This window comes from Phyllobates terribilis, unplaced genomic scaffold (genome assembly GCF_046119375.1).
Source record: "Phyllobates terribilis strain yellow unplaced genomic scaffold, ASM4611937v1 Scaffold_3__8_contigs__length_932513732, whole genome shotgun sequence".
Taxonomy (NCBI): Eukaryota; Metazoa; Chordata; class Amphibia; order Anura; family Dendrobatidae; genus Phyllobates; species Phyllobates terribilis.
The window spans coordinates 487448487-487476225 of NW_027362763.1; the positions used below are offsets into that span (position 1 = coordinate 487448487).

A 27739-nucleotide genomic window follows, 5' to 3' on the forward strand; every position below is an offset into this window, starting at 1 on the left:
CTCCTGCCCTTCAGGAAGTTTTTTTTTTACCATCTAATCTGCGCCGTAAACTAATTAAGGAACATCATAACTCTGTGCTTGTTCGGCAAGGCAACCGCAGACCTCCTCTCTCGTCGTTTTTGGTGGCCGGGGTTGCATCGGGATGTGAATGAACACGTATCTGCTTGTAGTATTTGCGCGCGTTATAGAGTTTCGCATACCCGTCCGTCTGGTACTCGTCTTCCGCTACCTATCCCTAGTAGGCCATGGATACACTTGTCCATGGATTTTATTACTGACCTACTGGTTTCTGCAGGCAAAATGGTGGTTTTGGTGGTTGTAGATAGGTTCAATAAAATGGTTCACTTTGTCGCATTACCAGCACTTCCAAATGCCAAGACACTTGCTCAGGTGTTCATAAATGAGATCGTGAAGCTTCACGGGGTTCCCTCCGATGTGGTGTCAGATCGGTGGACCCAGTTTGTTTCAAAGTTCTGTAAGGCATTCTGTTCTCGACTGGGGGTGCAGCTGTCCTTTTCCTCTACCTTCAGTCGAATGGACAGACCGATCGTGTCAATCAGAATTTGGAGACCTATCTCAGGTGTTTTGTCTCTGAAAATCAGGAGGATTGGGCATCCTACTTACCACTGGGAGAATTTGCCATTAATAATCATCATCAACTGGCAGGTCACCGTTCTTGGTGCATACGGTTACCACCCACAGTTTGGTATCGTTAGTGGGGGAGGAGCTTCGGGAGTTCCTGAGGAGGAACGTTTTACTTGGTCGCTCTCCTCTATGTGGCGGGGTGTCCTGAGTAATTTAAACATCATGGGAGACAGGTATAAACGTATGGCTGACAGAAAACGCTTGCCAGGTCCGGACCTGAATGTGAATGACTTTGTGTGGTGTGTGGTTGTTTACCAGGAGTATGAAGTTGAAGGTCCCTTCTTGGAAGCTGGGACCTAGTTTTCTTGGTCCCTATAAAATAACCGCTGTCATTAACCCAGCAGCATTTCGTCTTGAGCTACCTCAGGCCCTTAAGGTCCACAATGTTTTCCACAGGTCCTTACTCAAGAAATATGTGGAACCTCTTGAGCCCTCAACCCTACCGCCGCCCCCAGTAATGGTTGATGGTAATCTGGAGTTTCAGATTTCGAGAATTGTAGATTCTCATCTCCAACGTAGTTCCCTACAATACTTTGTGCACTGGAAGGGTTATGGTCCAGAAGAGAGGATGTGGGTTTCAGCATCAGATGTTAACGCTCCCAGGTGGGTTCGTTCATTTCACGCCTCTTATCTTGAGAAACCTGGTACTGAGTGTCCGGAGGCCACTCATAGAGGAGGGGGTACTGTCACGTGTGTGTGTGTCAGATGTGACAGACAGTCGCCCTGCAGTTGGTTGCAGGAGATCCCTTTGTTTGGTATTACAGACATCTTCTTAGCTGTCTCACTCTAGGACCCAGCAGCTACCTCCCTCCTGCTCTTATTGACAATCAGGCCTGGGTGTTTAAATACTTCCTGGTTGCTACAAAGAGGTGCCGGTGATATTCATATACCCTTTGTGAAGGCTTGGAGCAAGAGCAGTTCTTCCTTCCTCTCTTGTGCTAAGAGGACGTGTGTGCAATCTCTCTGCAGTCGACTCAAGCTAAGCTACTACCCCTGTGTCTGTCTTCCCTTGCTGTCTTTATTGTTTAGTGGGGACTGACTAGCGCTCACACACCCTCCCCCCGTTCCCTAGCCAGACCCTAGCTCTAGGGAGAGACAGGGTTCTAGGTTCCTGTTTGGCGATTGGTGAACAACTAAAATAGGGACGGTAGGGAAGACAGGGTGATATCAGATCAGTCTAGGAGGTCTCCACTCCCTCTGTCCTTAGTGTCTGGGTTTCCTTCCCCCCTCCCTTCGTGTGGTACTTTGTCTTTCCTACACTGTGCGTGACACTCAGGTTTCGCAGGCAATCTCATCCAACAGGCCGTTGTAGAGCGGCATAAAATTCCAATCCAACGTCTACAGGATCTGCTGGTGGTTTCACCGGTGGATGGAAAGCCTCTTTCCGAGACCATCCTGTTCGTTAGCCCGTGGAACTTTGGGTAGAGATGCTACACTCAGAGAAGATTCCTCTCTACTTGCTATTAGGTCTGTCTCACACTCTACTACTATGTTTGCCATGGCTGTGGAGACATGAGCCTGTCTTGAACTGGAAAGCTGGAGAAGTACTCCGTTGGGGAAAGGAATGCCAAGAAAATTGCCCCATTTGTCCTGCTTGACCCCCAGCTTCTCCATCTAACTTACCTGGCTTGACTGTACCATATTGGACGTATGGCGATGTCTTTGACCAGAAGGATGCTGAGACATTACCACCTCATAGGCCGTATGACTGCCTATCGATCTCCTTCCAGGCGCATCCCCTCAATGAGGTTGAATCTACCCCTGTGGCAGGCTGAGACCCGAGCCATGTCCGAATATATTACAGAGAATCTTGCTAGAGGATTTATCCAAAAATCTTCCTCCCCGGCTGGAGCAGGATTCTTCTTCTTAAAGAAGAAGGATGGTTCACTTTGACCCTGTATCGACTATAGAGGACTAAATAAAAATAACGATAACAAATAAATATCCTCTGCCTCTCATCTCCGAGCTCTTGGATTGTCTTAAAGGTTTCAGAGTCTTCACATAGCTCGACCTTCAGGGGCACACAACCTGATCCGAATTTGCCAGGGACACGAATGGAAAACGGCCTTTAGTACTCGTGATGGCCACTATGAGTATAATGTTATGTCGTTTGGACTCTGCAACGCACCTGCAGTCTTTCGAGAACTGGTGAATGACAGCTTCCGGGATCTTCTCTACACGTGTGTAGTAGTGTACTTGGACGATACCTTAGTATTCTCCCCCGATCTGCATTCTCACCAAAGAGATGTTCACCAAGTTCTGCAGAGATTAAGGAAGAACCATCTGTACGCCAAATCTGAAAAGTGCGTTTTTGAGCAGACTTCTCGTCCGTTTCTTGAATACATTATCCCCAAGACCAGCCTGAAAATGGATTCTGAGAAAGTGTCCGCCGTCCTGAAGTGGCCTCGTCCAGACGTCCTGAAAGCTATTCAGCGGTTGCTCAGATTCGCCAACTACTACCACCAGTTCATCCCCCATTTCTCATCTCTGACTGCTTCTATCTCAGCCCTGACCCGCAAAGGGGCCAATCCTAAAATATTGACTCCAGAGGCCAAAAGTGTCTTTGTTTCTTTAAAACAGGCCTTCACCTATGCTCCTGTGCGGCATCGTCCAGACAATAATAAGCACTTCTTTTTGGGGGTGGATGCTTCTTCCTCAGGGGCCGGAGCCGTTCTTACCCAGAAGTCCTCATCCGGCCGCATGGTGGCCCGCGGTTTCTTTTCCAAGATCCTCTCTGCTCCAGAATGCAATTACTTGACTGGCGATCGGGAACTGCTTGTGATAAAATTGGTGCTGGAGGAGTGACAATTCTTGCTGGAAGGGACTATGCATCTGGTGGTTATCTACACGGACCACAAGAATCTAGCCTATAAGCTGTCTGCATAACGGCTTAATCCACGACAGGCCAGGTGGTCTCTGTTCTTTGCCCACTTCAACTTTACTCTCCATTTCCGTCCAGCGGATAAGAACATAAAGGCAGACGCACTTTCCAGATCGTTTCTGTCTTACGATCAGGAGGAGGAGGCTCAACACATTATTGAGCCCTCCAAAATAATTACGGTCGCTCCATTGGATTTGTCTAGTCTCTTAGGTTGCTGAACCAGATAGGAAGCGAGTCCTTCCCTGGGTCACTCATCTAAACTGGCTGGCCATGCCGGAAAGAAGAAGACGGCTCTCCTCATTTCCCGACACTATTAGTGGCCAACCATGCGCAAGGATATTACGGATTTCATCTCTTGTGCCCAAAACAAAACTCCCAAACAGCTTCCGACCGGTCGGTTACTTCTCTTGCCTGTACCATCTGCTCCCTGGCAGCATATTGCAATGGATTTCATCACTGATTTTCCAGTATTGGCCGGGGGTACCGTCATCTGGGTGGCTGTGGATCGCTTCTCCAGATGGCTCACTTCACTCCGCTGCACGGTCTTCCATCTGCGCCAGTGCTTGCAGAGAAATTTATTCTACACATTTTCCGCCTCCATGGTCTACTGCTCCATATTGTCTCGGATAGAGACGTCCAGTTTACCTCTCATTTCTGGAGGACCACCTGCAAGCTACTGAATGTTGCTTTGGATTTATCATCAGCCTACCATCCTCAGTCCAATGGTCAGGGAGAGCGGGTCAATCAGATCCTGACTAACTTCCTTTTCAATGCCCACCACAGTGCCTGGGCCGAACTCCTGCCTTGGGCCGAATTCTCATACAATAACCATGTGAGCGAATCCTCTGCCAAATCTCTGTTCTTTTTGGTCTACGGTCAACATCCCAATATTCCGTTCCCTGTCTCTACCACCTCTGATATTCCTGCTGCTGTATCCCTCTTCAAGAGTTTATCTGAAATCTGGAAAGACACCAAGTCTTCCTTATTGAAGTCCTCTGAGCGGATGAAAAGACACGCAGACAAGAGACGTCTGGATTTGCCTCAGTTTCACCCTGGGGATAAGGTCTGGTTGTCGTCCAAGTATGTCCATCTCAAGTTACCTTCGTATAAACTGGGCCCTGGCTTCATCTGTCCCTTCGAGGATTTAAAACAGATTAATCCATTTGCGTACAAGCTCAAACATCCGGCCTCTTTACGGATCCCCAATTCCTTTCATGTGTCTCTCAAAATGCCGGTCATCTTCTGTCCTTTTTCGAAGATCCTGGAATCACTCCTGCTCCAGTCAGCACTGAAGACCTTTTCAAGGTTGAGAACATTCTCACCACCAAGAGGGTAAGAGGAAAAAACTTTTTTCTTGTGGATTGGAGGGGGTTCGGTCCTGAGGAGAGGTCCTAGGAGCCCAGGGAGAACATCCATGCCCCTCTATTCCTGGAGAGATTTCTTGCGGGCTTGAAAAAGAGGGGGAGTAAAGGGAGGGTACTGTAGCGCCGGCATCACTGCATGCTGCTCCAGGACGCCGGCTATCTCACCGTCGCGGTCCCCACCCCGCACTTCCTCCTTCTTCATTGTCGGCTGCAGGGGGTACGTGCTTGGCGCGCAGATACCCGGGCACTGTGCTTAGGGTGCTTCCTTTCTCTTAAAGGGACTGCGCGCATCATCCTAAAGTGTCCCCAGTCAATATCTGAAGGACACTTACTATTTAAGGCACCTCCAGGCTTTCCTCAGATCACAGCACAGTGGTTCCACCACCCAGTCTGTTACACTGGCCCATTATCCTGTTTATACAGAGCTGAGTGGGCAATATACTGTGTATAGTGGAAACATGTTGACATCATACTGTGTAATGGGGAACTGTGGGGACATAATACTGTGTATAATGGAGCTATGGGGATATCATATTGTGTATAAGAAAGCTGTGGGCCCACTATACTGTGCATCAAGAGCTGTGTGGGCATTATACTGTGTTTAAGGTAGCTATGGGGACATCATACTGTGTAGAGGAGACCTGTGGAGACATCAAACTGTGTAGGGGGGAGCTCTGAGAACATCATACTGTGTATAAGTGAGTTGTGGGTCCATCGTACTGTGTAATACGCACATTGAGGACTCGGGACATTATTAAATGTTAAGTGGGCACTTACTGTTATAGGAACACTTAGGATAATGTAACTGTCAAGGGGGCACACAGGGGGCATATTTACTTTCTAGGAGCCAACACGTGAAGACTGTTTTCAAGGGCAATTGTACAAGGTATTAATATACAGTATTTTAGGGGTCAGTTTTACCATCTAGAGGACACAAAGAAGGTATTTTTCTTTGTAATGGGCAAATTGGTGAGCATTATTATATGGGGCAGTAAGAGGAGCCCTGTTTGTGTACCCCAAAGTAGGTGCAGTAATAGTGACACAAACGGCAATAGGTACTCAGCATTGGGGTATCAGCAGGATGAGGAGTTTGTGCAGGTTGGAAAGAGATGAAGATGGTGCTGGAAAAGTGAGAAGTCAAATGTGTCTCTGTAGAAGAGTCGAGTCGTGGCTGGAGAAGTTGTTATGTTGGGTCGGGCTAGACGTCATCTGTAAGTCATCTAATATATAACTGTACTGTAATCACTTGTATGCTCTACAGGACTGGTATCGACCACTATATGGTCACTGTATTGCGGTAATATCGGTGTTTGTCTTTGTATAAAGATTTGTTTTCAGTGAAATAATCACGTCTAATCAGGACAGAATTCCGTACATCTGCTGTGGCTGTCGGTGAGCTGGCTTTACGTTGTGTGTTACTATTTATTTTCATTAACAGCATAGTCATCTGCTGAGGTTCCTATACCCACTATTAGGGTGCACCACCGTAGTTGAAACATGGTTACCTGGTTAGGGGCCCACTCAGATGCCCCCCTCTTGCCCCCTAAGCTGAACCCCTAGCTACGCCTCTGATACTGTGTGGGGGAATGTACTGTGGGGCATCATACTACATGTGGGGGGCTGTGGGGGCATCATACTGCATGTGGGGGCATCATACTACATGTGGGGATCTCTGGGGTATAATACTGCATGTGGAGATCTCTGAGGCATCATACTGCATGTGGGAATCTCTGGGGCATCATACTGCATGTGGGGAGCTCTGGGGTATCATACTGCATGTGGGGGGCTGTGGGGGCATCATACTGCATGTGGGGATCTCTGGGGCATCATACTACATATGGGGAGCAGAATACTGCATGTGGGGAGCTCTGAGGCATCATACTGCATGTGGGGGGCTGTGGGGGCATCATACTGCATGTGGGGAGCTCTGGGGCATCATACTGCATGTGGGGGGGGCATAATACTGCATGTGGGGAGTTCTGGGGCATAATACTGCATGTGGGGGGCTGTGGGGGCATCATACTGCATGTGGGGGCGTCATATTGCATGTGGGGAGCTCTGGGGCATCATACTGTATGTGGGGGGGCTGTGGGAGCATAGTACTGCATGTGGGGAGCTCTGGGGCATCATACTGTTCATAGGGAAAGTACAGTGGGGATATCATACTGCATGTGGGGAGCTCTGGGGGATAATACTGCATGTGGGGGGCTGTGAGGAATCATACTGATCATAGGGAAAGTACAGTGCGGATATTATAACATATGTGAGGCCATGAGACAGGTGTGGTACTGTGGGGCAACACTACAGGGCTTCACTAGGAGAAATGTTTCTGTGTGGGCACATATAAAGGATTGAGTCAGGGGCGGACCTACCGCCCGTGCATTGAACGGGGGCCCCGAGGGAGAGGGGGCCCCTCCAGCCGGGCCGCCATCAGGGCATGACTGTCCTGACTCCCGTTGGGGCCCCCCTCTTGTGCGTCTCCTCATGGGGCCCCCGCAGGCAGGGCCGGCGTCAGCACCCGGCGCACCCGGGCAAATGCCGGGGCCCTGAGCAGGCGGGGGCCCTCACCGTCGGGCACCCCGCGCGCTATGGGACCTGTGAGCGGAGGGGAGCGGTGTCAGCGCCCACTCCCCCCCCCCCGCTTGCTCAGGGCCCCGGCACCCGGCACAATACTTACCCCTCCCCTTGCCTCCGCACCAGCTCCTGCATCCTCCGCGGTTGCTGCACTGTGACGTCTCAGGTCAGAGGGCGCGGTGACGTCTTTACACTGCGCTCTCTCCTGAGCAGTCACAACGCAGAGCGAGATGAGGCTGGAGTCTGGAGCAGCGGCAGCAGGTGAGACGTGAGGTGAGTATTTGATTTTTTTTTTATTGTATGGAGGCCTATGGCAGTATAAGGGAGGGGGGTGAGGTGGGGGTGTGTGACATCCTGCATGGGGCATTATAAAGGGGGGGGGTGACATCCAGCATGGGGCATTATAAGGGGGAGTGACATCCTGCATGGGGCATTATAAGGGACGGGGGGGGTGTGACATCCTGCATGGGACATTATAAGGGACGGGGGGGGTGTGACATCCTGCATGGGACATTATAAGGGAGGGGGGGTGACATCCTGCATAGGGCATTATAAGGGAGGGGGGGTGTGTGTGACATCCTGCATGGGGAATTTTAAGGGGGGGGTGTGACATCCTGCATGGGGCATTATAAGGGAGGGGGGGTGACATCCTGCATGGGACATTATAAGGGAGGGGGGTGTGACATCCTGCATGGGGCATTATAAGGGAGGGTGTGTGTGTGACATCCTGCATGGGACATTATAAGGGAGGGGGGTGTGTGTGACATCTTGCATGGGGCATTATAAGGGGGGGTGTGTGACATCTTGCATGGGGCATTATAAGGGAGGGGGGGTGACATCCTGCATGGGACATTATAAGGGAGGGGGGTGTGTGTGACATCCTGCATGGGACATTACAAGAGAGGGGGGTGTGCTTTCCTCTGCGTAGCAGTGCAGTGCTGCTGCGGCAGCGCCTTCATGATTCCCCTGACTTCCGGCTATGTGACGGCGCCGTCACATGGCCGGAAGTCAGGAGAACCTGGTGGCAGCGACGTGGACGAGCGCCAGGATTCTGCAGGGATCGTATTGGGGTAACAAGTTTTATTTTTTTAAATACAATTAATTAACTAGGAGTGGGGGGAATCAGAGATGCACAGGGGGTGATGAGATGCACATGGGGGGGATGAGATGCACATGGAGGGGATGAGATGCACGGGGGGGGAGATGCACGGGGGAGAGGGTGAGATGCACGGAGGGGAGGGTGAGATGCACGGGGGGGGGTGAGATGCACGGGGGAGAGGGTGAGATGTATGGGGGGGAGGGTGAGATGCACGGGGGGGAGGGTGAGATGCACGGGGGGGAGGGTGAGATGCACGGGGGGGGTGAGATGCACAGGGGGGGTGAGATGCACGGGGGAGAGGGTGAGATGCACGGGGGAGAGGGTGAGATGCACGGGGGAGAGGGTGAGATGCACGGGGGGGAGGGTGAGATGCACGGGGGGGGAGGGTGAGATGCACGGGGGGGAGGGTGAGATGCACGGGGGGGAGGGTGAGATGCACGGGGGGGAGGGTGAGATGCACGGGGGGGAGGGTGAGATGCACGGGGGGGAGGGTGAGATGCACGGGGGAGAGGGTGAGATGCACGGGGGAGAGGGTGAGATGCACGGGGGGGGAGGGTGAGATGCACGGGGGGGGTGAGAGCTGCACATGGGGGGGTTGTGTTTACATAACTTTGTTGCCCTATGAAGGGCAGAGGGGGGGGCAAAAATTTCTTGCACAGGGGCCCACTACAGTCTATGTCTGCCCCTGGATTGAGTGAAGTTAGGTAGACGGCTTAGAGTAAAATAAAAATAGCCACGGTGCTATATCCACCACAGTCCCTATTTCCTAACCCCTGAAGTTGTGAGATTTGCTATTATCAGCGACATACTCTCTCTCTCTATATATACTGTATCCCATATACCACAGACAGTCCTCTCAGAGTTCACACCAGCTATCCACACCATCTACTTCCTCGCCCCGTCCATAGGTGTCGCTGTGACGGCTCAGTATACGTCCGTCCGCAGCTCACATCTCGCTCATCCAGAAGCCTTTCCCCAGATTCCGGCTCCAACCTACGCCGGCCACGTCACGCTGCTTCTTTCCCGCGGAAGTGACGACACGAGGCAGCTGGTCCAATCCCAGCTGAGCGTGTGCCGAGTGTGGACTCGCGCTGGAGCTCCCTGTGGCACTGGCATGGTAGCGGGGTAAGGTGGCGGTGAGCAGCGGCCATGTCCGTGCTGTACGCGCTGACCTGGCGCCTCCTCCACCTGCTGCTCGGTGCACAGCGGGCACTGCTGGCATGGCTCCGACTCTGGCACTGGAGAGTGTGGCGGGCGGCAGGTGCCCTCCTGTTACCTCCGGATATCTCCTACCAGGAGCGGGCGCCGGCTGCTGACTGCAGGTTACCCCGGGGTGAGGCCCGGTGCCTGTGCCCGCAGTCCCCCGACACCACGTACCTGCGGCAGCGCTGTGACTGCGCCTACCTGCACCGCGACCTGAGCGCCCAGCAGCGGGGGGCGACACCGCGCAGCCGGGACCGGGCACAGCTCGGCAAGCTGCCCGTGCACATCGGCCTGCTGATCGGCGAGGAGCAGGAGAGCTACCCGGACGTGGCCAGCCTGGTGCTGTGGTGTATGGCGCTGGGCATCTCCTATGTCAGCGTCTATGACCCGCAAGGTAACCATAGCGATCGTCAGCTGTGACCTCAGCTGACCTCACCTGCTCTCTGCATGCTATTGTATTGTTATCATCCATGCAGGGTAGGATAGGGTCACTGCTGCTCTTATAGGGTTTTATGACATTACTATATGATTGGGGGGGGGTCTGTCCTCTGGGACCAGCACACCCTTTATTCTCAGGAATCCATAAGGGTTCCTGAGTACAGATCCCACCCATAATGAAAATGATTGACACGTATTGCCATTTAATGGGTGGGGAATCTTTCTATTGCCAGGGGCCATTTGGATATTTATACCATCCTTCAGAGGTCGTACAAAATTATCAACTTCAAATTTATCCTGCTACATTTGGTCAAAGATTAAATTAACGCGCCCTAATGTGATGGCCGGAGCTGCTTCTCCTTGGTGCGACTGTGATGTTAGGTGGTAGTGATGATGTTACTACCCGTCTGACGCGCAGGCGACTCTTTGCAATGATAAGGTTTGCAAGGAATTTGCAGCAGTAAGTTGTTCTGAACACAGAGGTGACGTTGGCCGTCACGCAGGACACCCGGGGGCTGCCGTGTTGGCTGTCACGCTTGTTTTTGTGTGGGATGGGAGCGAATTGCGTGCCAATTCCGCACAGACAGTTCATCCAGATGCTGGCACTTGCCAGCGTGAGGACTTAATCTTTCATTGTATGTGCCGCCACGTTCACTAGTGAATGCTGCGTGCTCTCAAGAGTAAAAGGAAATTTTGACAGCTGCCAGCCCGAGTTTTGCGGTCCCCGGGAATCTACCTGGGGGCTGGAGAAAAGGTCATCACGGGCTGGAGGGTCCCCACCCCTTCTTTATAGGATTGGAAGACCTTTTTGAATGGGATAGACCAAAGCTGACCCTCAATCTTCTGCTGCAGATTAGTCAATGGTGCCTTCTGGGTATTATACCCAATAAATGTGGCAAATCAGTCTGTGGCCACACAACATGGAGCTCGCTATAATAAGTAGTGTTATGGTTAACAGTTTCTCTGCTGTGGGCTGGGTATTAGAACGCTTGAGACACTGGATTTTGTATTCCGACCAGAGGATGGAATATGACAGTGTTTCAAAGTAGCAGAAAAATAAATGAGATCCTATGAAAGCCCATTGAAATTCCACATAAAAAAAATCTGCGACAGACATTGTCTAGAGGTGCGGATTTTCGATCCACGTTATGACAGAGGGTGAAGTCCTTGACAAATTCCCATGTGGTTCATAAAGGTCACAGTCCGAGTGCAGTTAATAAGGACTGTGAAAATTGGGGCACTTCTGTGATTTCTTATGAAGGCCACCAGTGCTTTGGAGTTGGTATAAAATGGACCAACAGACTCCTAAAATATATAGTAAAATAAATTGGGTTCAGTAGTACAATGCAAAATGTGCTGTAAATGTTTTCATAAGAATTTGGGAAAGTTATGGAATGTCCTATAAATGTCTGTTCTGTTCCTGATCTAAGGATCTCGGTTTTTAGGTGAGATGAATCTGTGCTGCACTTTATGTACATGCTCAGTAGTGATGCAGTGAGATGAATCTGTGCTGCACTTTATGTACACGCTCAGTAGTGAGGCAGTGAGATGAATCTGCTGCACTTTATGTACATGCTCAGTAGTGAGGCAGTGAGATGAATCTGTGCTGCACTTTATGTACATGCTCAGTAGTGAGGCAGTGAGATGAATCTGTGCTACACTTGATGTACACGCTCAGTAGTGAGGCAGTGAGATGAATCTGTGCTACACTTTATGTACACGCTCAGTAGTGAGGCAGTGAGATGAATCTGTGCTACACTTGATGTACACGCTCAGTAGTGAGGCAGTGAGATGAATCTGTGCTGCCCTTTATGTACATGCTCAGTAGTGAGGCAGTGAGATGAATCTGTGCTACACTTTATGTACACGCTCAGTAGTGAGGCAGTGAGATGAATCTGTGCTGCACTTTATGTACATGCTCAGTAGTGAGACAGTGAGATGAATCTGTGCTGCACTTTATGTACATGCTCAGTAGTGAGGCAGTGAGATGAATCTGTGCTGCACTTTATGTACATGCTCAGTAGTGAGGCAGTGAGATGATTCTGTGCTGCACTTTATGTACACGCTCAGTAGTGAGATGAATCTGCTGCACTTTATGTACACGCTCAGTAGTGAGGCAGTGAGATGATTCTGTGCTGCACTTTATGTACACGCTCAGTAGTGAGGCAGTGAGATGATTCTGTGCTGCACTTTATGTACACGCTCAGTAGTGAGGCAGGGCTATTGAGTCGGAGGTTTGGCTTGCCGACTCCACAGCCCTGGAGGCCACCCTGCTATTGTTACTAGAAAGTTATGTTGCACATTTTTTGTGGGCTGAGATTGCCTTATAGGAGCCTTTGGAAGAGTTTGACCTGATGTATACAATGTCCTTAGAGGATATTTAAACCCCAATTTGATGTTTCTTTAACATTATGCACACTTATTAGTGAATGGGAATTTGTCATCAGGACTGCACTAGGGCAAAACAAGCCAACTAATTCCCCTGGCTGAAATAAAAACCAATCCGGTCTGTGATTTGGCTTTTTTTTTTATTTTTTTTTTATTTAAGCCATAGCACAGCTGTAAAATAGTCTCAGGACAGCAGGTCTTGTAAACTGTGTGAAAAGTGCTGTCGTGGGACTAAAGTGTCTGTGTAGTCTTGATCTTTAGACTCCACACTGACACACAGTTTCATTGATCCATACAAATATCCATTTTAGGCCACGGCCCCAGTATCTGTATTTAGTCAGTATTTTATCTCAGGACTGGGAGCCAAAACCAGGAGTGGATGATAAATACAGAATTGGTGACTTGTTTCTATTATACTTTTCTCTGATTGTTCCTCACCTGGTTTTGGCTCCCACTCCTGAGAAAAAATACTGACCGAATACTGATTATGGGGCCATGGCCTTAAGAACAGATCTAAGTCTCAGACCATGTCCTGTTCTCATCCGTTTTGCAGATCAGGCTCGGCCCTTAAAGTGTAAGGGGATCTGTATAAAGTGCTTGAAATCCAGAATACAGGCTTCAGTTTTCCTTCCAAGTTTCATCTGTTTTTCACTTGCTTATTGCAAGTCAAAGAACAAAGAGTTCAGACTTTCTACATGCTTCAGCTTTTAAGAACGGAAGAGAAAAAAAAAAACAGGTGTAACATGGATGAAAAATGGTTAATTTCTTTCAGAAGTAAAAACAGACACGGAAGTGTAAATATAAATATAGTCTTAAATGGGTTGTCCACTACTATTAATAATTGGCCATTCAATTTTTATGTTGAAAATAAGTATCTTTGTAATTACCTTGCGGTGCAGTTACTGCCTGTGAGTGGCGCTATCACTGGCCGCTCACAGGCATCACGTGACTCGCAGCTGATGTCAAGTGAGGTGCGACATCAGGGACGCGGTCCCCACAGTGGATGGTGGGCTGTGGGCGGGGTTACCCCCGCGTCACACCCAGCATCCACCGTGCGCTTTCCCAATGATTGAGGAGAGGGAGAGCACGCGGTGGATGCCGGGTGTAACGTGCGGGGTAACTCCGCCCACAACCAAGCAGAGACCCCCGGCTGCAGCCAGAACTTGACGTGACATCAGCGGATGTCAGAGCCGGCTGCAGCCGGGGGTCACGTGATGCCTGTGAGGGGCCAGTGATAGCGCCACTCACAGGCAGTAACTGCACCGCAAGGTAATTACAAAGATACTTATTTTCAACATAAAAATTGAATGGCCAATTATTAATAGTAGTGGACAACCTCTTTAAGCTGGTCATACACAGTAGATGGCTGCTGAACAAATGATGCTTCAGCCGATCTTTCGGCCAACAGCCATCTCAGCTGTCTCTCACATATACAGGAGCGCTCGCTCGGTCGAGCTCTCTTCTGTCCTCTGAGAATGTCTGCCAGTGTTTTATCTCCAGAAGAACAAAGCGATTGGCAGTCCGTAATCGTACATGCCCGATTGTTTTTCTTCCCCAACAATCAGTTGGCTGGCGCCCACACAGTAATTTAAAATATTGGCCAATCCCAGTAATAACGGCAAGTTTGGCTGACAGTCTAGAGTGCATGGGGGGCCTTTGGAGTGGTTGTACCATGTGGATGACCCCCTTCTTAGATTGAAGCCTCTCATGCGGCATTAGGATAAAATTGCTGCTGGAAGTCGTGACCAGAGACACACTACCCCTACAGTTCATCCAAATGGTCAGGGGCCTGCCTCATCTACGTGTGAGACTATGGCCTCAGTGGGCATCTGTGCTGTAGATGCTGCACTTTACCAAGCCCTATAACTTAGAATACATTCAGAAAATCCCTTTATGTGTAGTAGAGGTCCCAATTAATGCCATAAATCATCCTGGCTCTCTCTAACATGTAAGAAGATGAGTAAAGGTGAACATCCGCTCTTCAGTTACCTTACAACTTTTCAGAGTGCTTGAAGCCATGGGTGTGGAACCCACCCATCAGACTCTAGTACAATCTGCCATTAGAGGAATGAGAGGAACTTGAGGATGACAAGTATTTTAAGTGTCCTTGAGTTTGGTGTTTAGCAATATACACCATAAAATGTGAGCTAGTGATTACGCAACCAAATGGCTCAGAAATACGAATCCTCTACATCCAGAAATCACATTTCAAGATGATCGAAACTCTAAAAGGGACGTTTCATCAAAATAGCTCCAGGCAATATGAAGTATAAGAGTATATTAATGTCATAAAGGCGGCCGCCACCTCTGAGCCAGAATGGAGCAGCATTCTCTACGAGCCACTCTTGTTTAGCGGATTTGAGCCATCCTTGTATTTCATGGATGACCACCTGAATGGCTGCCATATACTACTAGACTTTCCCTGCAGTGGCAGCTGGATGGCTGTTACTTGCTCCTGAAAAATCAGTTGAGTGGAGCTAGCGTGCTCAATTAGGTTTGTGTCTGATGAGCCCACTCCTTTTAGGCCTCATTCACACATCTGTGTTTTAAACAAGTGTATGTGAAAACATGGTACTGGTGTCATCAGTGTTTTTGTTTAGTATGTAATCATTGTGACATCACTGTGTTCAGTGTCTGGTCCATGTGTCCATTTTTACCATCAGCGGGTTATCCGTGAGTTTCACGATGAATAAATTACTGCTTCTCCAATACTTTGCAATATTATATTCGTGGAGCACACGGACTGTACACAGATGCCATCCATGTTTTTCATGAGCCCATAGACTTGTATTGTCACTTTTCATCCATGATACCGGAGAGAAACAGAGTTTTGTGTGGACACACGGTCCGTGAAAAGGACTTGGACATGTGAATAGCACTATGAATTATGTGTACGTGTTCGATCCATAAAAAAAAAGTGCTGCAACATGGACGTCTATCTGTATGAGGCCTTAGAGGGGGAGGGGTGGTCTGAAGTCAAAGTAAATTTCATTCTAAATCCCTATCTATTTAGTACCATAATCTAAACTAATATTGCATTAAAAATTCCCTACCAATACCTAACTACAGTAACAGTCTTTCTTAGTTTTTCCCTACTTCCTTTCTGATGACTCTTCATTTGAGGATCCCAGTGCATGAATTCAACTATGTTATAAAATAGTTTAGGTTATGGCACTAAATAGATGGGGATTTAGAATGAAGTTTATTTTGACTTTGGACCAATGAGCTTCGTGAACTGAAACGTTCTTTCAAAAGAAGTGTGCCATCTCAAGGGGAAACGAGTGGGTAAAAATTTGATGTCCTGTCTGGCAGTCCTATAGATCTTAGAAAATAAGTAGATCCCATCAGTGTAGGTTTGTGTGATTAATGGACTTTCATGCAGATTTATACCCGTAAACAAGCTCTGATTGAATATAAGGTAAATTGATGCTGATATATGGTTTCTTTCACATAGGATGTACATTCTGTATGGGGGCAGAATGATCATTTATACAATCATTCTGTCGCCATGTAGAATGCATATTGTTGGCAGCACATCCCCTGTTTACATGGGCAGTGTGCTGCTGACAACAATGATTTTTATGCAGGTATAAGCGATCAAATAAGCTGACAAATAATCAGTTTACTTGTTCAACTGCTGAGCAGCGACATGTTTACATGGTTTGATGATCGGGACAACGTTCTTAGGAACGTTCATTCTCTGATTAGTGTGTGTAAAATTGTACTTTATTATTGTCACACTGGGATCACCATTGAAATTGGACTACACAGACAATTATTAGCACAGTTTACATATTCAGTAGTTATTTCCATTTTTGGATCAGTTAGGGGATTACAAAAATAGAAATAAAATTATACATTACAGGATCCATTCATTTGAATGGGGAGAATGGAAATATCCTATATCTTTCATTTGACTGCAATCCATTTTTTAGCTGGATCTAAAAACATAGAGCCGAATTCATTAAGAATGTTGTTGTGCACATCAGTGTTAATAAGGAGCATGCAAGATTAAAATGCATCTAATTCATTAAAAGGCACACCTTGTCACTGGCGTGAGCCTCGCCTGTGATGTTACTCCAGTCAGGGACAGGAGTACATTCCTTGAGTACGTTATGCCACTGCAGTGGTGTAACTTTTGAAGAATATGGCAGACAAGCTCCCTTGGGCGGATCTTTCCGAGACAAGCTTGAAAATGCCAAGTCACAAAAGGTTTGTCTTAATTTGTGCACAGGTTTTGCGACTTTTAAAGTGTTTTCTGCCTGAAATCTCACAAATCTGTCAAACATTTGATGAATCTGGGATATAGGCTAGACAACTGTTTTTGTCTGGCCAAAAACTGTATAGCAAATGGATCCATTTTTTTTTCTTTACATTGAAAGGGATATTCCCATCTCCAATATCCTATGCCAATGTGTAGTAGTAGTAATAATAGCAAATATCTCCAATTTGAAATTTAGTATAGTTCTTCTGATTTGCTGTCAGGTTTTTCATGGTTACAACCACTTGGAGATGTTTAATTAACCTTCACTATATGAGTGGTCATAACCATGGATATCTAAGCTACTGCAATGCCCTACATTAGGTAAGCGACATAGCAAATCAGAAGAACTATACTACATTTCTAATTGGAGGTATTTGCTAATATTTTTATTATTACACCTACTACATATTGGGGTAGAATCTTGGAGATGGAAATATCCCTTTAAGTCTATTGGTAATGGATTATAGCTGATTGTCGTCTTTTTTGTCATCCATTAGTGTGGACCCGTTTTTGAAGCACTGTGAATGGCCAGAACCTTTAGAGGTGTTCAGAGACCCCTCTAGTACAATGTGGCTAGGACTAGGTGTGACGATTACTGCTCATCAAATTCATGACGAGCCATGGCGTTCCTTATGCCACAAATCTTAATCCAGTCCCAAGTAGAGTAAGGTTTGTGGTGAGGGACACCCCACCTGGAGCCTTTCCTGACTGAGGTGTGCCCTTTTTTAACTTATTGGACTCTTTGCACTCCACCCCATCCTCTTATCAAAACAGACATAAGAAACGCTGGTCTAGGTAAATTCAGGCAATATTGTCCATCTTTTTGCTCTGTAGCAGATCGTTTTTCTTTTATATTGGATCTGTGATGGATGACAACTGGGCAAAAAGCCTTACAATTCTCAATTAACCTGATAAAGTGAGCCTGACACCTACATGCTGCCCAGTCTGTGGGTAGCTAAGAAGAAAGTGAGGCTGGAGATAACCCGTAAATATCGATGAATAAAAGCTGAAGCCAGCCTGTGCTAACTACTCGTATCATTCAGTGTGAGGCCATGTATCGTGGTTAGGGTTTATAGTTTAGTCTTATGACACATGCAGTGGGATGACTACATAGTTTCAGGGTTCTTTTTCTGTGCTAATCTTATGCTTGTTACACAGTGGCTCTTGCATAATATTGCTCAATGATCAATGGTTTGGTTATGTGGTGCTATCACATCCTGTACTTGGTGCTCCATGTCAGTTCAGCTTTAAGATTGGCCAAGAGCTGCCTCTGATTTCCTTGGAGCCCCCTTCCCCAAATACATCTGCTGAGGTTCCCACCCCTGGAGATATGTGTTAAGTGGTTATGACTGGGGTAGACAGTTTTAGGGAGCTGTGTCATTAATCCCACTGCAGTCACACTCAGCCCACTCTCAAGTGGCTGATGAGAATCAATAGTTGACATTTCGGATGCATTTACACTTGTTGATCACAGGCATTACATTTTAACCAATCCTCTCTATATATATATATATATATATATATATATATATATATATATATATATATATATATATATATATATATATATATATATATATATATATATATATATATATATATGGTTGCATTGACACTGATATTTCAGCTTGAATAAAAATCATTGGTCTCAGCAGCACATAGTCCTTTATAAAGAGGGCATGTGCTGTCGAGAGCAGTGGTCTTCTATATGCACAGAATGATCTATCTCTTGATTTTTCTGTGCCATGGAAAATGCATTCGTCCTGTCGAAACCAGCTATTAATCAACCACCATTTGGCTTAGGGTGCATTTACATGAACTGATTGCAGTCATTAAAGAAACGCTGGTCATCTACATGTAGGGAAATTCGCGTTCGTTTAGAAGCCTTTTTGGACTGACCGAGCACGCTTCCATGTGCACAGAGCCATCGTTAATTGAATTGTTCTGTGCACATAGAATATCATTGTTCTCGGAAGCACATGTCTTGTTTATGTAAACAGTGCATTGTGCTGCCAAGAGTGATGGTTTTTAAGCTAGCTCTTTAGGTAGATGATTGGCTGGCAGTTACAGGCTGATAATCAGGAATGAATACTCACTTCCTGGTTATTGACCATTGTAAATGCACCCTTTTCTTCACAATTTTTCTTCCCTTTATGCTCATGGTCTGTTTGTCAGCAAACTGGTTGTCAGTTCGGACTATGGGTGAATTTATATGCTCGGGCAGTGTGATCTAACCAAACCTTTTTGTTTTTTTTCATGGTATTTACAAGTGAAAAGCCGTTGCACACTCCTGGAGCTTACCTTCATTGGTCGATACACTTGTTTAGTATTAAAAACCAAATACTTGTATTCTGCCTTCTTTTCAAAAGCAGCTGATCTACCTCTCTAAAGTTATCCTGCGCTGTGTGCAGATCAGCAGCGTCCGACCTAACCACTGCTTCTGTCTCTTGGCTGACGGCCCACCCCATGCCTCCGTTACATATAGAATCTAGCACATTGATGGTAGGCTCTGGCGCAGGGTCCTTCCTCTTACTGCCCTTCATTTTCAGCCATCTACGATGTATGCACCTCGCAGTGTAGTAGACAATGATGGGAAGAAGGCAGCACAGGTCAGGATTCGGCACTGGAGCATGCAAACAATGTAAAGTTTTCCTCTGGGATTGGAAGGACCCAACACAGACTGAGATGTCAGTCACAGGCAGCAGGAGGGATGTGGAAGGCTTGGCCGGTGACATACTGCATCTGATCTGTATACAGGGAGGAAAACATTGATGGAGAATTCTCTGCTATGCCGCAGAGTTAATAAAATCCTAATGTATCGCATCCACAATGCCAGTCGTGATGAATTTACCCCCTCTATGTTGCCCTGGAAGTAGCCTGTGTCAGAGCATTTTGTGTAGGCATACAGAAGTATGCAAAAAGATGAAGTTTACAATAAAAATATAAAATTGTAATCCCTTAATGGGGTTAAAATAATGATACACTCAATTATTTAGTATAAAATACATTGGGCTTTTTTTATGTATCGGGCATCCATACTTGACGACAATAACCTGAACAATTAGCCCTTATTCACACATCTGTGATTATTTTGCATCGTTGTGTTGGAACAGTCTTTCTTCTGGTCCAAAAAGTCACATGGAGATTTCTCCATAGTCTCCTAGCAATCAGCATGTGAAGATGAGACAAGACGTGCATGCCATTCTGTTTGATATTGGGTTTGATTTATGTGGTCCATTTGTGAACCAAAAAAACCTGGCGTGTGAATGGCCCCATTAAATATAATGTGTAGGTGTGGTGTCCATGGAAAAGACTGACGGCAGGCAGACGGCAAATACTGTTGTGTGAATAAGGCCTACATTTTCTGTGTGCAATATGGGCAGTCCAAAAATCACACCAAAAACAATGTTGAACGTTGTATTTTTTAATTTTTATGCCACAAAAAAAATCTACAAATTACACCTAAATTTATATATACCCTCAAACATTTCTCTTGCATAAAACAAGGCTTCACCCAGGCACATCAGTCAAAAAATGCAAAATATATGACTGCTAAAATGCTGGAGGGTGAAAATGAAAAAATAAAATGACTGGCATTAGCTGGTAGTGCATCCGGCCATGTGAGGCTGCTCATCCTCCGGTTGGGTTCTGCTCCGGTGATGGATTCTCCTGCACGTTCCTTCCCATGTGATCACGGTCATGTCCGGAGCTGCAGATTGGCTTCAGCTCGTTCTGACTGAATCTCTGTTTAATAGCAAACATTGATGTGAACATGTAAACATTACCTTTTTTTTCCCCTTATCTTAAGGGATCTTCAAGCAAAATAGCTCCAGACTTATGGAGGAAGTATTAAAGCAGCAGAAGGAGGAGTACTCCAAGTATCCACTTGAATATGCTAATGGCCACGCTGAGAGAACAGATAAAGGTGATGGATCTGGCCTCAGTGCACAGACAGGCTTCTATTCCTTTCATGCACAGTGTGAGATCTGGTTTCCCAGAGCAGTAGATGATAAATGCGCTATTCAGCTTTTGTACATTCTGCCTATTGTATGGCTATCATCCGGTTTTAGCTCCTACACACAGCAGCTTTTGTGCTCCGATTAGGGGCATATATGCGTTATTCTGGCTAGCACATTCTTATAGATGGTAAGCTGTGGTTATGTAGCACAGTGTAGCGCAGGGGCATTGCTAGGGTCCTAAAACATCCGGGGCTCAGGCCTAGTGTGATACTTTGCGTCATTGGCACCACTCACTTTACAACTTATTGACAGTTATACAAATGTTGGCAGAATTCGTGCTATTTTGCTACCTCTTGAGAGTATTGAAATAGCGCCTGACTAAAAAAAGGAAAATAATAACACTGCCATACTGTAAATGAGTAATACCACTGTACGGTGATGTAAAAACACTACAATTACCTTTATACAGTGACTAACACCGCTACGTAGTACCTGTATAAAAATTCTACCATACGGTAACTGGATAACCCTACCTGTTGCTCATGAACATCACCACATAGTGACCAAATAACACTGCTATATTGTGCCTTTATAAAAAATACCACCTCATGGTAACGGGATAACCCTACCTGTTACTAGTAAACATCACCACATAGTGGCTGAATAACATTCTACATTTGGATAAATACTAATACCAGACTTTAAAGGGAAATTGTCACATGAAAAAACACTGTTAACCTGCAGATATAAGGTTAATAGCGTTCTGAACCTGCCCAGCGCCAGCACTTAGACCCCCACTGCTGGGAGGAAACAAACTTTATTCCTCCCGGTAGCGTTCGGGGTTCAGTCACTGCTCTGTGCATAGAGAGCGACGGCTGTCACTGCGCCCCCAGCACTGACTGACAGCAACTCCGCATTAGGGCTGGCTGTCAGTCAGTCAGTGCCGGGGCTCAGTTACAGCCTCCACACCCTATACACAGAGTGGTGACTGAACCTACGCCGGTGCAACCCCTGTGACTGAAGCCTGAATGCTACCATGAGAAAATTTATTTCCTCCTGGCAGTGGGGATCTAATTGTGGGCACCGGTCTCTCTCTCTATAATCACATTTACCCCAATAAATACATTTTTATATATTTTTTTTAATGCCCACAAACATTTACACCTAATATAGAAGCTATATGAAAATATACACACATCAATTGTATACACTGATGCACACACAAAGTATATACACACAAATGTGTACATATACAATGTATGCACACGCAAATGTATATACACATATAAGCAACTCCCTACCTCCCTCCATATGAGCCAACATCTGGGCTGGGATCCTCTGCACATTGGTGTTTCGGCTCAGCCCCCTCGTGGATCCAGAGCATTCTCCGCTCAGCCCTGGATCTAGGTGCATGGCATATGTACAATATTCTACTTTGTCTGTGTATTGCTCATTAGGAATAAATATTCCCTTGATAAGTTCTTCTCAGAACGGTAACCTCTTTGTGGCTACTGTTCTGCACTTTAAGGCAGTGTGCACACGTTGCATATTTGCTAACAAAACCTGATGCCAGCAAAGTGAATGAGAAACATGAATCCATGCACATGTTGAGTATTTTTACCTTGCAGATTTGGTGTAGAAAATAATCTGCAGCATGTTAATTCTTTAAGTTTTGCCTGCATTTTTCACCCATTTAATGCACTGAAAATATGCGGGGGAAAAGCGACATTTTTGAGGCTGCGGTTTCCTGCCCAGAGATGCAGAAATGGTGCAGAAATTTCTGCACACAAAATACTCAAAGTGTGCACATACCCTAATTCAGCATTGTCAAGACAGCTATAACCTTTGACATTGAAGTTTCTGGTACTGATACAAAAGGAATCCAGAGTTTTCCAGTCTAATTATTGTTTTCTTTCAGACCCCAATGATTGCTTCTCATTAGCTGTGCTGAATTCTGTGTAAGCTGCTGCTCTCCACCTTCTCGTGATAAGCCGCCGTTGACTCTCCCAATGAATAGTAGGGCTGATTGTGCTCACACTCAGTAACAGGAGATGATCTCTCCCTTATGACTTTTTAGATCAAAAGAAGGACAAGGGGGAAGGGGGGAGTTTCTCTTAATTTTTGCTCAGGGAAAATTTCTCCCCTCACTTGCTCCACAATCAGATCCTTTTTATCCAAAAAGATGAACTTTATAGCTGATTTCCCAAATGATATAAAAAAGAGAAATATTTGACTGCAGGGTGTTAGGCTATGTGCCATTCGAGGAGTGGGTCAGACCAGCAGTGGATGGATTTTCTGCCTGTTTTCTTTACTTATTCCATATAAATCTATAACAGGCAGCAAGGTGGAAAAACATGGTTATGACTGCCATGTGAACGAGGTTTGCAGAAGTGACTGAATTGTTTGTCACTCAGAAGCCTGGCGGTTTTACCAGTATGTGTGTGATTGTGCTTGGAATAGGAATTTATGGATCCGACCGCTAATATTCGAGGTTTGATGGATTGTAGCACTAACATTATGGTGCACCAATGAAGTGGTCGTCTGAGTATGAAGAGGTAATGTATGTGTAAGGGTACAGTCACATTGGTGCCCTGTGTCCAAAAGCCACTGCTGGGGGCGAATCTCTGATACCGCAAAGTTGTGCGCTTTTTCACTGCCGCAGGTCGATGGGGCTTAGCAAATCAAAGGACTGAAGGTAGAATTAATGACAAATGCTGGCATATGCTAGTGCTTGGTGGGCAATTAAAATTTTCCCGAGTGGCTACATGAGAGACCGTGACTGTTGTGGAAGGCCGAACCAATATGCTGAAATCAATTCTGCTCAATATTGACCTTAACATATTAATTATAATTAATATTAATATTATCACTTAATAGCATACTTCATTCCGCTTAATAACATCCCCTTATATACCGTATAAGCCCCTACGCAGAACTTCTATATATAGTATAGGCCCCCACACTGCCCCCTACATGCAGTATGAGCCCCCACATAGTCTTCAATATAAAAAAAAAAACCTGGGAGTCTGAACTGAAACATAAATTGATGTGTATGCAAAATGTAAATGCGGCCACTAGACAGACAAGCAAAATACCCAAATAACTGGAAGTAAATGGATAAATCGCACAGTACATAAAAATAATGATAAATAATAAAGGGTATTTAGTTAACATAATTTTGATCAAAATAATGTAAAAACTATCCCGCCACGTCAAGGCAACCCTTATGGGACAGTCCTAACTCTAATATTAAAACCTTGACATTTGTCAAGTGACATACATATGGATAAGGGCAGAGAGACTGAACCCCTACATGAAGTATGAGCCCCCAAATAGTCTTCAATATGCAGTGAGCCTTCACCTAGCCCCCTGTATACAGTATGAGCCCCCCACATAACGCCCTATATGTAGTATGAGCTCTTACATGGCCTTCTATATGCAGTATGAGCCTTCACATAGCCTCTCTATATACATGCAAACCTCACATACAAAAAAAGCACAGCACATACTCTCCTAGTTCCTGTTCCCCTGACGCTCTGCTCAGGTCTAGCGCACCGACTCTCCGCACAGTGCCGTCATTGCGTCTGCTGTCTCAGGTGCACATTCTGATTGGTGAAAGTGGGAGCCGCCATCTCAGTTCTTCACCAATATATTCACCGCTAGCCTCATCCTGAGGATGCACGTGACGGGGGGAGGGTAGCCGCGTTGTGTGGCCTGTTGGCCACTGTTTTCAGCTGTCTGGAGTAACCAGAGTAACCTAATGCGGGTCACACTTTGCCCTGCTCTGTGCTAATGTCTGGCTCTGTTGGGTCTGGCTGCAGATTTTTCTTAAAAAGGACAGAAGAAGAAAACTTGTTTCTTTTCTCTATTTGCATCTTTCAAAGGGGTAAAAATAGCGCATGTAAATATAGTCTGTCAGTGATAGTCCTGCTCAGTTGCTTAGTAAGGGAACACCTGGCTGGTTTGCATAATACCATAATTTTTCTTTGTAAATATACTTTGCAAAAGTGACTTCTGCGTTCTGCAATAGGAAAAATATATTTCACGATTCACTTGAAAAAATGTCAGCTTTATATCTCCCTGCTGTCACTTTCAATGCTTTTCCATTTGTTATTGGCTGCACTATTTCCTAAGGGTAATGCTAGCATCCTATTCAGATACTGCTATCCAACTAGTTTACTCTGACACTGTATATAATGTATAGATACAACTCTGTGCACATAGCTTTTGAGCCCTATGTTTAACATATGCCAGGATAATATCCCAGCACGTGTATCAAGCTTGGGCTCCATTTACAGTAGTATGTAGAAGTTTGGGCACTCCTGGTGAAAATTACTGTTATTGTGAACAGTTAAGCAGGTTGAAAACTAAATGATCTCTAAAAGGCATAAAATTAAAGATGACACATTAACTTTGTAGTTTAGGCAAAAAAAAAAACACACACACACACACACACACACACACACACACACACACACACACACACACACACACACACACACACACACACACACCTCAAAAAAATAAAGGGAACACTTAAACAACACAATGTAACTGCAAGTCAATAACACTTCTGTGAAATCTACCTGTCCAGTTAGGAAGCAACACTGTGAATCAATTTCTGCTGCTGTTGTGCCAATGGAACAGACAACTGGTAGAAATGATAGGCAATTAGCAAGATACCCCCTATAGTGGAGTGGTTCTGCAGGTGGTGACCACAGACCATTTCTCTGTTCTCATCCTTTTTAGCTGTTTTGGTCACTTTTTCATTTTGCCATTGCTCTCACCCCTAGAGGTACAGTAGCATGAGGCGGTGTCTGCAGTACAACCCACAGAAGTTGCTCAGGTAGTGCAGTTCATCCAGGATGGCACATCAGTGCGAGCTGTGGCAAGAAGGGTAGCTGTGTCTGTCAGCGTAGTGTCCAGTGCGTGGAGGGAGCCATAGGAGGGCAACAACCCAGCAGCAGGACCGTTACCTCCTCCTTTGTGCAAGGAGGAACCGGAGGAGCACTGCCAGAGCCCTGCAAAATGACCTCCAGCAGGCCACAAATGTGCATGTGTCTGCACAAACGGTTAGAAACCGACTCCATGAGGGTGGTATGAGGGCCCGACGTCCACAGATGGGGGTTGTGCTCACAGCCCAACACCGTGCAGGACATTTGGCATTTGCCACAGAATACCAGGATTGGCAAAGTCGCCACTGGCGCCCTGTGCTCTTCACAGATGACAGCAGGTTCACACTGAGCACATGTGACAGACGTGACAGAGTCTGGAGACACCATGGAGAGCGATCTGCTGCCTGCAACATCCTTCAGCATGACCGGTTTGGCAGTGGGTCAGTAATGGTGTGGGGTGGCATTTCTTTGGAGGGGGCCGCACAGCCCTCCAATGGCTCGCCAGAGGTAGCCTGACTGCCATTAGAAACCGAGATGAGATCCTCAGACCCCTTGTGAGACCATATGCTGGTGCGGTTGGCCCTGGGTTCCTCCAATGCCAGACCTCATGTGGCTGGAGTGTGTCAGCAGTTACTGCAAAATGAAGGCATTGAAGCTATGGACTGGCCCACCCGTTCCCCAGACCTGAATGCAATTGAGCACATCTGGGACATCATGTCTCGCTCCATTCACCAACGTCACGTTGCACCACAGACTGTCCAGGAGTTGGCGGATGCTTTAGTCCAGGTCTGGGAGGAGATCCCACAGGAGACCATCCGCAACCTCATCAGGAGCATGCCCAGGCGTTGTAGGGAGGTCATACAGGCACGTGGAGGCCACACACAATACTGAGCCTCATTTTGACTTGTTTTAAGGACATTACATCAAAGTTGGATCAACCTATAGTGTTTTTCCACTTTAATTTTGGGGGTGACTCCTAATCCAGCCCTCCATTGGTTAATAAATTTGATTTCCATTGATGATTTGTGTGTGATTTTGTTGTCAGCACATTCAACTTTGTAATGAACAAAGTATTCAGTGAGAATATTTCATTCATTCAGATCTAGGATGTGTTATTTGAGTGTTCCCTTTATTTTTTTGAGCAGTGTATTTTCATCTAACACATTTTAAAAAATTCCAAAAAGGAAAATGAGCTGATGCAAAAGTTTGTGCACCCTGCATTGTTAGTACCTAGCGGCACCCCCTTTTTGAAAGTATCACAGTTTGTAATTGCTTTTTGTAGCCAGCCAAGAGTTTTTCAATTCTTCTTTGAGGGATTTTCATCCATTCTTCCTTGGAAAATTCTTCTAGTTCTGTGAGATTCTTGGGTAATTTTGCATGCACTGCTATTTTGAGGTCTAGCCACAGATTTTCAGTGATGTTCAGATCAGGGCACTGTGAGGGCCATTGTAAAACCATCAGCTTGCGCCTTTTGAGGTAGTCTATTGTGGATTTTGATGTGTGTTTTGGATCATTATCCATTTGTAGAAGTCATCCTCTTTTCAACTTAAGCTTTTTTACAGATGGTGTTATATTTTGCATCAAGAATTTGTTGAAATTTAATTGAATTCATTCGTCCCTGTACCTGTGAAATGTTCCCTGTGCCATTGACCGCAACACAACCCCAAACCATGATTGATCCACCCCCATGTTTAATAGTTGGCGAGATGTTCTTTTCCTGAAATTCTGTGCCCTTTTTTCTCCACATATGTTTGATCATTGTGGACAAAGAGTTCGGTTTTAACCGAATTGGTCCACAGGACTTGTTCCTTTTGTAATTTTTAAAATGTAAAAAATTACTATTTTTTTTCCCTAAAATATACAAAGGAAATGTGTCATCTTTAACTTCAGGCCTTTTAGAGATCATTTCACCTTGAACTTGCTTAACTGTTCACAATAATAGTAATTTTGACCAGTGTTGCCCAAACATTTTACATGCCCCTATACATGTCAGAGATCACGTAAATACCACTTTTATAAAAAAAAAAAA

The 27739-nt window shown here is 46.0% G+C and overlaps 1 protein-coding gene across 3 annotated transcripts in view; it reads left to right on the plus strand.

Annotated features, from left to right (window-relative positions):
• The first annotated feature begins 9554 nt into the window (after positions 1-9554).
• Positions 9555-27739, plus strand: part of NUS1 (NUS1 dehydrodolichyl diphosphate synthase subunit) — a 37933-nt gene continuing 19748 nt past the window's right edge. For 2 of the 3 annotated variants that reach the window (XM_073675920.1, XM_073675921.1), the window contains exons 1-2: positions 9562-10160; positions 20665-20781. In XM_073675920.1, the coding sequence (XP_073532021.1) occupies positions 9713-10160; positions 20665-20781 (565 nt within the window). In that variant the 5' untranslated portion in view covers positions 9562-9712. Of the gene's footprint in view, positions 10161-20664; positions 20782-27739 lie in introns of all 3 variants that reach the window. The other variant, XM_073675923.1, reaches the window with a different exon arrangement.